General features: G+C 41.4%; 1 protein-coding gene across 1 annotated transcript; it reads left to right on the forward strand.

The window, feature by feature from the left end:
• Positions 1–290: 290 nt before the first annotated feature.
• LOC103431926 (mannosyl-oligosaccharide glucosidase GCS1-like) lies at positions 291–13,267 on the forward strand. The gene is made up of 22 exons (XM_029095668.2): positions 291–650; positions 735–808; positions 1,121–1,372; positions 1,663–1,837; positions 2,448–2,534; positions 2,645–2,713; positions 2,830–2,926; positions 3,311–3,393; positions 3,892–3,999; positions 4,424–4,545; positions 9,896–10,003; positions 10,101–10,174; positions 10,436–10,561; positions 10,893–10,960; positions 11,159–11,308; positions 11,549–11,599; positions 11,783–11,839; positions 11,973–12,122; positions 12,216–12,307; positions 12,423–12,532; positions 12,616–12,679; positions 12,784–13,267. The coding sequence occupies exons 1-22, from the start codon at positions 339–341 to the stop codon at positions 12,923–12,925; spliced, it is 2,571 nt and encodes an 856-aa protein (XP_028951501.2). The 5' UTR covers positions 291–338; the 3' UTR covers positions 12,926–13,267.
• Positions 13,268–13,766: the final 499 nt, after the last annotated feature.

Here is a 13,766-nt window from a genome sequence, read left to right on the forward strand (position 1 = left end):
TATATTTTTTCTGATATGACAGTCAAATTTTGTCCACATACGTGAAAAAAACAAGTTAGAAATAAAAAAATTGGGCTACACTCCTCCAATCCTACGACATCAGCTTGACCTTCCAAGCCATCCCGATCTTCCTCGCCTAAAAGGGTTTTGCCACCTTCGTATTTTTAACATACGCATGAAATTTTGTGGGCCGAGTTTTCAAAGTCCCTTGGAGTTTTGGCCCCAAATTAGTGGTCCAAGAAGTTGGGCCCATTAATTTCCAATTACAACACCCCCCAATTTTTAACACTTCCCTCGACTTGAAAGTTGAAACAGATAACGGATACTAAAAGTCTAAAATGGCCGGAACTGGAAGAAGCTCTCGGAGCAGAGTCAGCTCCTCCAGAGACGGCATTGACGGAGACGCCGTTCCTCTCCGCCCAACTCCCAATTTTCGGCCGCAGAGAGGTAGCAGAGGCAGAGGCAGAGGCAGAAATCAAACTTCAATCGGAACTTTCAACGTCGATCTCAAAGTCCTGCTAGGGCTCAGCGCGATCGCCTTCTTCGCCGTCTTGTATTTGATCATCAACCTCATGACCCATGCCGAACAAGCTCAGACGCCGAGGGTCGTCACGCCCTTCCCGGCTCCAAAGCTCATGGACCTCCCTCAGGTACTCGATTTTTCTTCGTTGACTATCAGACTATGTAATGTGTGAATTCTGTAAGTTGATTGTGCATTTTACCGGTTGTGGCAGTTTCAAGGTGAGCACAAGGAGAGCTTGTATTGGGGAACATATCGCCCGAACGTTTATCTCGGAATCCGGGCTAGGTATGCCTTTTGCATTGCCGATCATAAATTTCTTTTCTTGAATTGTTTGTTTAGAATTCATGTTCATTTAGTTGATATCGTAGGTTGTGTCAGGAATTTTGAGCATAAATTTATGTTTTGGTAGTAAGTTTTGTTACTCTTGTCACTAAAACTAGGCACTTGATCAAATTGTTGATCAACATTTGTTTCTTGATGTCCACGATCTTGCACTTTATCGCATTTCACTATGTTGACGGATGCATTGCTTTTTCTTTTATGTATTTTAGACTTTGCGAATGATGTGGTGGTAATTATAGCTGTTGCACCTTGCAGGACTCCCCGGTCTTTGATAGCCGGGTTAATGTGGATTGGTATAAAGGATGGGAGGTATTTCATGCGGCATGTTTGCCAAGATTCTGATGATCTGAGTAAATATGGTTGGGCACAACATGATGGGCGTAGTTTTGGACATCAAGTCATTGTTGACCAGGACATGAACTTGGGAACAAGTTTCTTGAAATCCAAGGGTGAAGACAGTGGCTATGGCGGAGATTGGGCAGTTCAAATTGATGTGCAGAACCACAAGTAAATAGCCTGGCTTAATTCTGGAACGTTTGCTTTATTAAATGGACAGGGTATAGGCATAAATGAGGTGAATTTATGATTGATTGGACGGTGTGAGGATTATACTTACCAGTATGCTGATGTAATGAAGAAAAATGCGTAGAGGTTTTTTTTTAATTTCTTTGTTGGCCGTTGGGACCCTTCCCAGGTGGGGGCACGGTTGTGGCATTTTTGTTTCTAACAATAGATGGAATTGACCAGGCATTCTTTATACATGAATCTTCTATTGACTCTTTTCATCATGCTTCCAGATCTAGAGGGAATGAGGAAGCTTCAAGAAGTGCACATCTCTTTTTCTATTTGGCCGATGAAGATGGAAATACTCTAAATTTAGGTGGAGATACCTTGGACAGTCATGAGAACCCTCTCCTTGCATCTGGTTCACGGATGGACATTGGAAATTGGCAGCTACATTTAAAATCACTGGTAATGTTATGAAGAGACTGAGATAAAAAAAGTATATCTTTTATTTTGAAGGACAAAGTCATATGAATTATGATGAGGAAATATATTTCCCTGAACGTCTTCTTGGTCTACCTCATTAAGATAGGATCCATTGAATGCTGCTAGAGTGTCCTGCTCTTTGTGGTATTCGTGTTAATAGCTAAAAATAATTAATAATCTGGTTAAATTTGTGGATAAAAATTCATATCCTTTCTTACAGCTGGAGTATTTATGATAAATTTCACCTCATGTCTCTTGGACAAATCAATGTCAGTTCCGGCCAGGGACAGCAAAGATAGGTTCACATGTGCTAGACTAGAGCCAACGTGAAAATTAGGAACAAATTGGACAAAGTAGGAAAATCTTTAGAACATGATGGGAAAAAATGGAAAACCCTCTAATAATTTACCCAACAAACCCGCCCAGCCCACCCCATCCTAACTTACCCCCATCATTAGGTCACAGACACCCCAAAGTTATGGCTTGTCCGTCACTGGTTCCACCTAATCTGCGTTCTTACTCATTTTTCAATTGCTGTATATTGTTGAAGGCTCCAATACTGATCCATTACTTCTCTGTGTTTCCTTTTCAGGACGATTTGGAAGTTCATTATGCTGGTTTTAAGACGCCTCATATTCACAACTTATCAGATCTTGTTCAGGAGACTCTTGGACTACAAGTATATCAGAGTTTCATGACACATTTTATTATATATCCAGAAATATAAATCAGCTTTTTAATATCTACAATTCTTGCCTTGAATGCCTGGATTCGCTTCCATGTTTCTAGGTAAGGAAGTTTGGTCGACTGCAGCTACCTGATACATATGTTGACTCTCCAAATATTCTAGTTTTTCAGGTACATGGTGGTAAAGAGTAATACTTTTTTAGTCTAACTAATCATTAATCATTATTTTTCACTCTTGATTTTTCTTTTTTATCTACCATGTCCTGTGGTTTCTCATTGTTATGCAGATTTCTGCTAGGGCTCCTTTCAGGACAGATGTTGCATTCATATCTGGAACTCGTTTGGAAAGTTCAAGAGTAGAAGAACGTGTCAGCAGCCTTACAGGTTCGTCTTCCATATAATCATGATAAGTAACAATGATAGAAGCACAAGAGGGTTCCAGTTCCACTGAGTACACAAAAGCATCTAAGAGACTTGAAAATGTGAGAATCATTAAATAAATCGAGCTCTGTGTCAGGCTTCCATTAAGGGGTCATGAGGACTGAATAATTGATGTTTCACAATCATGAACTCAAATGTTGATCCCAATGTTATTCGTCCAAGTCTTAATGCTGTTCCTTCAAATTTCGGCTTTGTGAAGAACCAGAAATTAGTATCTTGCTTTCTGCTATTCTTTAATATCTCTGTGTGCATTTCATGATTTCATGATTGACTTCCAAGTTAATGTTATATTGCCCTTAACTTTTAGTTAGTTACTCTATAATCAAGGTACCTCACTGACCAATCAACTGAAGGAGAAGCAAAGAGAATTTGACACAAAATTTGAGAAGAGCTTTAATCTGGTTGACAAGGTACTTTGGAAATCAGTTTCCTAGGACAGTGTATGTTGTTACAAACTATTGAACTGTGTCTGCTATTTGAATGTCATGTTGAAAGTGAAATATTAATATGTAGTCACACGATGACATGAAACATTGAGTGTTGTTCATTGATATACTCGTGATTTTGGATGACATGGTGAAAAAGAATAAGCCAGTCCATCCTGGTAGCTTAATCTGATGAGTTTGTCCGCCTTTTTCAATTTTATGTTGTCTCTATAGGAGTTTGGGAGTCTTTACTGTCTTTTGGCCACACAAGGAAAAACCTTTATGGCATTAGTGGGCATGTCTTGCATTTCAGTAGGACAGTTGAGGCTGATGTTCTACATATGCAGTTACAAACACCGACATTAAAAAATTTAACAAAACTGAGATAGTTATGTACATCATGAGAATTGAAGTTTCACATAATGTGCTTAAATATAATCATGCAACAAAAGACTTCTAAACTCGTTGTTACTATGCTTTCAGGTTGATTCTGAATCTATTGTTGCTGGTAAGGCCGCTATAGCAAACTTGTTGGGTGGCATTGGCTACTTCTTTGGCCAGTCAAAAATTGGCGTCTCTGGGGATATGTTAGTAAGTTATTGGTTACCTCTATTGTGCTACTGGTCTTCCTTTTAAAACTTTTTACTTTTCCTCTGTTTTCACAATTTTGTTTCTTAAAGAAAAAGACTTCATTTTCCAGTTTCCCTCTTTATTTCCATAATTTAGGAAAAAAAGCATCACATGACTAATTGCATGATCACACATGCTAATGGTTCCTGCTTAACTCAGTGTTAGTGAAATCCACCTCTTTTGCTTCCAAATATGAGCTAGTGCTGGAATGAAAAGCCATGATGTTCACAACATTTTTAGAATATGATATCAGTGAGTTTTCATCACAGTAACTATTTTCTGACAGAATAGTTAATTGAAAGTGACCAAATTATTTATTATGCCTGGTAATCAAATCATTGTGGACATCTGACAAAATCATACAGCTGGCCATTTCCTCTTGCAGCCGGGAAGTCATGATAATTCTATCTTATATTGGCCTGCTGAGCTTTACACAGCTGTTCCAAGTCGACCGTTTTTTCCAAGGGGATTTTTGTGGGATGAAGGTTTTCATCAACTTTTGATCTGGTGAGTTGTGTTTTTCAATATGCATGTTACTCCAATTTGTCTCAGTTAAGCTGCCGCCTTGTAATTTCCTGAAAAATTATAAAAATATAAAGTTAAGTACCTTATGTCAGTGTAGATGCCTACAACAAACAACAACAACAACAACAAAGCCTTTTCCCACTAAGTGGGGTCGGCTATATGAATCCTAGAACGCCATTGCGCTCGGTTTTGTGTCATGTCCTCCGTTAGATCCAAGTACTCTAAGTCTTTTCTTAGAGTCTCTTCCAAAGTTGTCCTAGGTCTTCCTCTACCCCTTCGGCCCTGAACCTCTGTCCCGTAGTCACATCTTCGAACCGGAGCGTCAGTCGGCCTTCTTTGCACATGTTCAAAATCACCGGAGCCGATTTTCTCTCATCTTTCCTACAATTTCGGCTACTCCTACTTTACCTCGGATATCCTCATTCCCAATCTTATCCTTTCTCGTGTGCCCACACATCCCACGAAGCATCCTCATCTCCGCTACACCCATTTTGTGTACGTGTTGATGCTTCACCACCCAACATTCTGTGCCATACAACATCGCTAGCCTTATTGCCGTCCTATAAAATTTTCCCTTGAGCTTCAGTGGCCTACGACGGTCACACAACACGCCGGATGCACTCTTTCCATCCAGCTCGTATTCTATGGTTGAGATCTCCATCTAATTCTCCGTTCTCTTGCAAGATAGATCCTAGGTAGCGAAAACGATCGCTTTTTGTGATCTTCGCTAGATTGCTCCGGTCATTAGTGTGGATAAGTATATAAATGGATAGAGATAGGAAAGCAAACACAAGATGTACGTGGTTCACCCAGATTGGCTACGTCCACGGAATAGAAGAGTTCTCATTAATTGTGAAGGGTTTACACAAGTACATAGGTTCAAGCTCTCATTTAGTGAGTACAAGTGAATGATTTAGTACAAATGACATTAGGAAATATTGTGGGAGAATGATCTCGTAATCACGAAACTTCTAAGTATCGGAGTGTGGTGTCGTCTTGACTTGCCTTATCTGTCTCATAGGTAGATGTGGCATCTTCTCTGGAAGTACTCTTCCTCCATCCAGGGGTGGTATCTTTAACTGGTGGAGATGCACAAGGTAATGTATCAATTTCACTTGAAGCTTACTTGTAGTTTCAGGCTTGGTCAAGCGCGATACAAACCATGTAGTAGGAGTCCCCCAAGTCGCCGAGCTAGGGGGTCTGCTGAAAGAGGTGACAGACAAGGTAAGCAATCAGAGCTCCGACTGATTGTTCACCTTCTCCCCATCTTGCAGCAGCATGAAGGATAAAGAGAAGAAAAATGAGAAGAGATGATATGAGATACTTTTGCTTTTGAAGAAGTAACTTTCCACAGGCTTATTCTTGAACTGAGCTGGAGGGTTTTCTGGTTTCCTCCAGAGTATAAGGCCGACTGAAGAATTTGAGGGTCAAAACAAGTCCATCAAATCTAGAGTACGTTCCACCCTGCTGATATGGGATACTTTTGCTTTTGACAGAGTAATGAATGTATCGGCACGTGTGCTGTTACGCTTGTCTCCACATGCTTCCTTGTATCCTTCGCACTTGCCCTATCTGTTCCTCAAGCAGATGCGGAATCTTCCCTGGAAACATAAGATGTTGAAGATGAGTACTCGAGAGCAATGCCAGGTAAGTAATCAGGTAAGGGGTTCCAGGCAGTCAGTTCCTGGCTGGAAGCTTGATTCCAAGTGCTGACTGATTGCTCTCTTTCTCCTTGTCTTGCAGGTAAAAACAAGGCCAAAAGAAAAGACAGGAAAAAAGCATGATATGGGATACTCTTGCTTTTAACCCTGATGATATGAGATATTCTTGCTCTAGTATAGCTTGTTTGCAGAGGTATTATCGGGGGGAAAGAAAGCTGAATATTTCGAAAGGCTTCGTTGGGAGTGCCCTCTCAGATATGATGAAGGGTTGAGCATTTTTGCAGGTCTGCCTGTCCGTTGGGGATGGAGGTCGACATATATAGGAGTCTCCCTAACAACAAGTAGTAATGCTATTCCTTTACCCTGCTTGGTCATAGCACGGTAGTGGGAGCTGCCAGTTTCACATGTTTTAACTCTGTCAGAGCACTTTGAAAAAGTGGTCTGTGGTATCTGGCTCTCGAGATTCGGAGAACGATGCCTCTTCGATTTTTGAGAAAGCAATCATGCTGGGGGTATGACTCTCGAGATTCGGAGAGCAGTGTCTCTTCGATTTTTGAGGAAGTAATCATGTTGGGAGTCTGGCTCTCGAGATTCGGAGGGTGGTGCCTCTTCGATTTTGGAGCAAGCAATCTTGTTGGGAGTGTTGTCTCGAATGTGAGTATAGGTTGGGCATGTTTGCTAGTCTACCTTGCCACGAAGCACAAAGGTTGACACACAGGGACTTTCCAATTATCCAGCAATGGTACTGTTCCTTTACCCTCTCTTCGATTTTGAGAAAGTAGTCATGTTGGGAGTCTGGCTCTCGAGATTCGGAGGACGGTGCCTCTTCGATTTTGGAGCAAGCAATCTTATTGGGAGTGTTTTCTCGAATGTGAGTAAAGGTTGGGCATGTTTGCTAGTCTACCTTGCCACGAAGCACAGAGGTTGACACACAGGGACTTTCCAATTATCCAGCAGTGGTACTGTTCCTTTACAGTTGTGGGTAATAATATGGTAGCTAGACCTTCAAAATTTATGTGTCTAAACTTTTGTTAGTGCTGTTTCTTTGCTATTCTTTTACCTTTCTTGATCAGAGCGATGTAGTGGGAGCTGCAAGCTTCACGTGCTCAACTTTGGCAGAGAACTTTGGCAAAGTTATTTGTGGTACCCATGAGCTATTGTTGCGTGTGGGAAGTGGGTGATTGAACAGTAAGATTCATGTGCTTTCTACTTCACCAGAAGTCTTCGACAGAATGCCCATAATTTCTGCAAAGCTGAGTGTGCGTGTGACAGGTGTTGACAAGGCTAGAAAAGTAGGTGCCTCTTCGATTTCTGAGATCGGCCCTCGTGGTCTCTGAGCAGCCTAGCTTTTGAGAAAGCGAGCGCCTCTTCGATTGATTCAGAGAACGATGCCTCATCGATTTTTGAGAAAGCAATCATGCTGGGGGTCTGGCTCTCGAGATTCGGGGAGCAGTGTCTCTTCGATTTTTGAGAAAGTAATCATGTTGGGAGTCTGGCTCTCGAGATTCGGAGGGCGGTGCCTCTTCGATTTTGGAGCAAGCAATCTTGTTGGGAGTGTTTTCTCGAATGTGAGTAAAGGTTGGGCATGTTTGCTAGTCTACCTTGCCACGAAGCACAGAGGTTGACACACAGGAACTTTCCAATTATCCAGCAATGGTACTGTTCCTTTACCCTCTCTTCGATTTTTAAGAAAGTAGTCATGTTGGGAGTCTGGCTCTCGAGATTCGGAGGACGGTGCCTCTTCGATTTTGGAGCAAGCAATCTTATTGGGAGTGTTTTCTCGAATGTGAGTAAAGGTTGGGCATGTTTGCTAGTCTACCTTGCCACGAAGCACAGAGGTTGACACACAGGGACTTTCCAATTATCCAGCAGTGGTACTGTTCCTTTACCCTTGTGGGTAATAATATGGTAGCTAGACCTTCAAAATTTATGGGTCTAAACTTTGTTAGTGCTGTTTCTTTGCTATTCTTTTACCCTTCTTGGTCAGAGCGATGTAGTGGGAGCTGCAAGCTTCACGTGCTCAACTTTGGCAGAGAACTTTGGCAAAGTTATCTGTGGTACCCATGAGCTATTGTTGCGTGTGGGAAGTGGGTGATTGAACAGTAAGATTCATGTGTTTTCTACTTCCCCAGAAGTCTTTGACAGAATGCCCATAATTTCCGCAAAACTGAGTGTACGTGTGACAGGTGCTGACAAGGCTGGAAAAGGCTGGAAAAGTAGGTGCCTCTTCGATTTCTGATATCGGCCCTCGTGGTCTCTGGGGAGCCCAGCTTTTGAGAAAGCGAGCGCCTCTTCGATTTTTGAGATCGGCCTTCGTGGTCTTTGAGCAGCCCAACTTTTGAGAAAGCAAACGCCTCTTCGATTTCTGAGATCAACCCTCGTGATCTCTAAGCAGCCCAGCTTTTGAGAAAGCAAACGCCTCTTCGATTTCTGAGCAGGCGCCTCTTCGATTTCTGAAGCTTCGTCGAGTGCAGATTTTTATAGGGGCTGGCATTAAGTTCCAAAGCACACTTGAATCTCCACCAGTAGAAGCTTCATTCTTGCACTTCTAAGATCTTGATTTGTCCGACCTCTTCTCTCTTCAACACCTTTGAAAATGTCTGGCCCCTCCGACCGTCGTTTTGACTTGAACCTTGTTGAAGAGGCAGCCCCGCCTTCTCCAGACAACATATGGCGCCCATCCTTCGTCTCCCCTACTGGTCCTCTTACCGTTGGGGATTCCGTGATGAAGAATGATATGACCGCTGCGGTGGTGGCCAGGAACCTTCTCACTCCCAAAGATAACAGACTACTTTCCAAACGGTCTGATGAGTTAGCTGTTAAGGATTCGCTGGCTCTCAGTGTTCAGTGTGCAGGTTCTGTGTCTAATATGGCCCAACGCCTATTTGCTCGAACCCGCCAAGTTGAATCATTGGCGGCTGAAGTGATGAGTCTCAAACAGGAGATTAGAGGGCTCAAGCATGAGAATAAACAGTTGCACCGGCTCGCACATGACTATGCTACAAACATGAAGAGGAAGCTTGACCAGATGAAGGAAACTGATGGTCAGGTTTTACTTGATCATCAGAGATTTGTGGGTTTGTTCCAAAGGCATTTATTGCCTTCGTCTTCTGGGGCTGTACCGCGTAATGAAGCTCCAAATGATCAACCTCTGATGCCTCCTCCTTCTAGGGTTCTGTCCAGTACTGAGGCTCCAAATGATCCCCCTCCGGTGCCTTCTCTTTCTGGGGCTCTACCGACTGCTGAGACTTCTCCTAAGCAACCTTTGTGAAGGCTCCCTCTTGTGTGCTTATTTTGACTCATGTATATGTACATATTTGTAGCTTATCGGGGATATCAATAAATAAGTTTTCCTTCATTTCAACGTATTGTGTTAAATACACCAAAGCCTTCTTCGCTAAGTTCTTTGAATTTTCTTTTGTTAAAGCTTGTATGTTGAAGCTTTCTGAGTGGAGCATGTAGGTTGGGGTAGTGTTCTCTTAATTTCCCGAATGAGGAAAACTTCTCGGTTGGAGACTTGGAAAATCCAAGTCACTGAGTGGGATCGGCTATATGAATCTTAGAACGCCATTGTGCTCGATCCTGTGTCATGTCCTTCGTTAGATCCAAGTACGCCATTGTTCTCACTCCTCTACATACTCTTTCATATATGTATCCTTAATGTTGAGCAGGCGTTGGGATACACATATTTCCTTGGACATCATAGGACACTGGTTAGATCTGATGAATATTGATGGATGGATTCCACGTGAGCAAATTTTAGGAGTTGAAGCTCTAAGGTAAGATTCTTGTGACCTTGTCCAAATATGTGTATATGTCAGCTTAGATTTTGTCAGTGTAAGTAGAATGTAAGCTTTTTTTCTGGTGTACCTGCAGTAAAGTCCCAAGTGATTTTGTTACTCAGCTTCCAACAAATGGAAATCCACCAGCTCTGCTTTTGGCGTTGCGTGGTAACTGAATTTTTTTCTTTTCCTTCTATTAAACCTTTCTGTCCATGCAAAATTGGAAAGACTATTTTGTTGTCCATACCGTAACCCCCAAAAATTTTAACTTTAGTTGTTCAAGAACATTATGTTGTGAGACATATGTTTGAACTTTTGACTTCCTAGTTTCTTTCCATATCCCTCAAAATGTATATTGTTTACCTGAAGATTTAGGTGGTTTGATGTATAGATTATTTATGATGTGGTCTGAAAGTTTGCTTCTTCCAGACCTAGTTCACGGCTTAAAGAAAAACAAGTTTACTGCTGCTGAAAGTGATGCAATATCTTCATTCGTAGAACGAGCTTTTGTTCGTCTAGAAGCATGGTTTCAATGGTTCAACACTACCCAGTCAGGTATATAAGGGTTTGTCAATCTTAAGTCTCTGCCACGGGTGTTTCTTTATAGGAGGACAAGGGCCATTATGCATGTGTATGGTCTGTTGTTTTACTGAGTGATATGTTTACCCAAGGGCACATCTTTGATAAGTCACGATTCTGGGAAATGGAATCAAACACCATGAGTCTGAAATGTGTATATGCATGCACACTTGTGCTTGTGCTTGTATGCGTGTGGTGGAGTGTGTGGCTGTGGCCACGTGTTTGTCTTACAAACTTGCTAAAGTCAACTTTCGTTTTTGACTCTTGAAATCTTTTATTTATTTGGAGTATGATTCGATGAACACAGGGAAGGAAGTGGGCAGCTACTATTGGCATGGGAGAGACAACATAACAAATAGGGAACTCAACCCGAAGGTTCTGTTTTGGAATTTCGGACTCTGTTAAAAACTTGATTTTAAACAAAAAACAGTCTCTCCTTCTGTTTTAACTTTGCAAGAGTGGTATTATTTTTGTCATCATATACCTGAGTTGCTCAGGTTTGGATCAAATTAAGTAAAACTTCCTGTTTAAAGACACTGCTAATAATCCGAGATTTTATTATGGCATCTCCAGACGCTGACTTCCGGATTGGATGATTATCCACGTGCTTCCCATCCTAGCGAGGATGAGCGTCACGTAGATCTTAGATGCTGGATGCTACTTGCAGCAGATTGCTTGCATTCCATTGCGGAACTGTTTGAGAAGGAAAATAAGTCTGCGAAGGTATGTAAGGGAAACAAATGCATCTGGAGACTCTACTTGGATTTATCAAATACTTAACATAGAAAAAAATTAGGGAACTTTAACGAAAAGCACTCGGTACTGTTCACTTTAACGAAAAACCACATTTTTACACTAAAAAGTCAATCGTGGTACTATTCACTTTACCCTTTATTTTGTCCTTATCATTAAAACTCAAAGTTTTCAAGCCCTTTTCATTAGTTTTCCTAAAAAATTATGCAGGAATACAGTGCTACGGTTAAGTTACTCTCGGATTTTGAAGTACTGAATCAGGTTAGTTTGTCATTATTGTGTCTATAGTTTATTGTGGCATATTTCCACGCCATCATTTTGTTTTTTGGCATTTGTTTGGGGATTATAATTTCCGACAACCACATCTTCATGGTGAATTACTATTTTAGACTTTCAGTTCATTGTATTTAAAGTTATATCTTATATGCTCCTGATGATGAACAGATGCACTATGACGATGCATATGGAACATATCTTGATTTCGGAAATCATACGGAAAAGGTATGCTACTTGCATGTAGTAAATATAATTCCTTTTTTCTTCTTGGTTGTGAATGTCTACAATTGGATAGCGTTTTTGCTTTTCGGTAACAATAGTTGCATGCTAAAATTGGGCTTTGGTTTGATCATACTAGGTTCGTTTAGTTTGGAAAGAAACGATGACAGGACACAATTATGCAACTCGAGAGCTTGTACGGGAGGTATTGGAAAGCCCCAAGCTGAGACTGGTTCCTCACATTGGCCCTGTTAGTCTATTCCCCTTCATTGGAAGGATTATACCGGCTGTAAGTTTTTTTCATCTGGTTGAATATTTTTCCAATTATCTAGTATTATTGTCATGTTACCATTCAGACCGCTTTTTTCATGTTTGATTATAGGATTCAAAGGTATTGGAAAAACAGCTAGACATTATATCAAATCGGAGTATCTTATGGACAGATTTTGGACTCCGCTCTCTTGCCAAAACAAGGTGATCAAGTACAGATATGTTAACCGTATTGGTCTCTTGGTTGAGTTAATTTTCTCGGACTTCTGAAGACCATGTTAATTCGGGAGCACTAAATCTTTGATCTTTTACGTGACAGTTCCTTGTACATGAAATACAACACAGAGCATGATGCGCCTTACTGGAGGGGTCCAATATGGATGAACATGAATTACATGATTCTTTCGTCGCTCTATCATTACTCTCGAGGTAAGCAGCTTAACGCCTCCTGCAATGTAAAACAAAGTTTTGTTTCTTCATGTATAACTGTCTTATGGTTTGAATCGTTGCAGTGGATGGACCGTACAGAGAAAAAGCGAGAACTATCTATGATGACTTAAGAGGCAATTTGATTAGGTATTGTGAGACATTTTCTACCCATGTAAATTGTAATGCCCTATTTATTTTTTGTGCTTAACCTGCTATATTCACTGGATTTAAACGCGTTTCCACTGTTGCAGAAACGTGGTGAAAAATTATCACAAAAGCGGGTTCTTCTGGGAACAATATGATCAGAAGAACGGCAAGGGAAAGGGCGCACGCGTATTCAATGGCTGGACATCTCTCGTGTTGTTAATCATGGCGGAAGCTTACTCTAGCTAGAGCGCACAGCGTAAGAACAAAAATTGGTGGTTGGATTCTGAAATGTACAAGGGGGCAAGGCTCCGTTTATAGCACAACGTCGAAAATGCCAGAATGAGCAAAATTTGGTGTAATCTAGCCTGAAGAGAATAGTATACCGATAGCGTTATTACTAGTACTGATACAATAGAGCCTTAGAAGCGATTTTGGTTGTTAGAAAACACTTTTAGCCGGTTCAGATTTTTCAGCAGCAGTCTCAAAGTGTCAAACACTAAAAATGATATATTTGTAGTGTGACGTGAGACCAAGGAATGTAATCTACCCATTGCTGAATTTAATGATCATTTTAAAATGATTGAAAAAGCTTTTTTTGGAAAAAATGTCTTTGGGTTCCATAAACACTCGAAGTTCTTCGTACACCAAAACAGAAAACTAAAAACAATAACACGATTGAGAATCGAGATAATAAGAATTTTAGTTGACCGATTGAGGTTGGTTATCCCTTGTTCATGGGCGGATGATGCGGCCATGCGTGCATGCAGGGTGCGTTTGGTACGTGGGACGGGACGGGACGAGGCGTTCCGTCCCGCGTTTGGTGCGCCAAAAATGGGTGGAACGGGCTGTTCCACGGGACAGATTTTAGGTGTTTTTGCGTCCCACCTCCCCTCTGGAACGGGTTTGTTCCACGTCTGTGGAACACAATGTTTTACCATTTTAAGACAAATATACCCCATGTCTTTTTCAAAAATTACGCCTTCGTTCCGTCCCGTCCCGTCCCGTTCCGTCCCATCTGCGTACCAAACGCACCCGCAAGGACCGCAAGGTGGTGGGAACATATTTTTCATATTTGCTGCTCTCTGTT

This window comes from Malus domestica, chromosome 16, assembly GCF_042453785.1.
Source record: "Malus domestica chromosome 16, GDT2T_hap1".
In the NCBI taxonomy this organism is placed as follows: domain Eukaryota; kingdom Viridiplantae; phylum Streptophyta; class Magnoliopsida; order Rosales; family Rosaceae; genus Malus; species Malus domestica.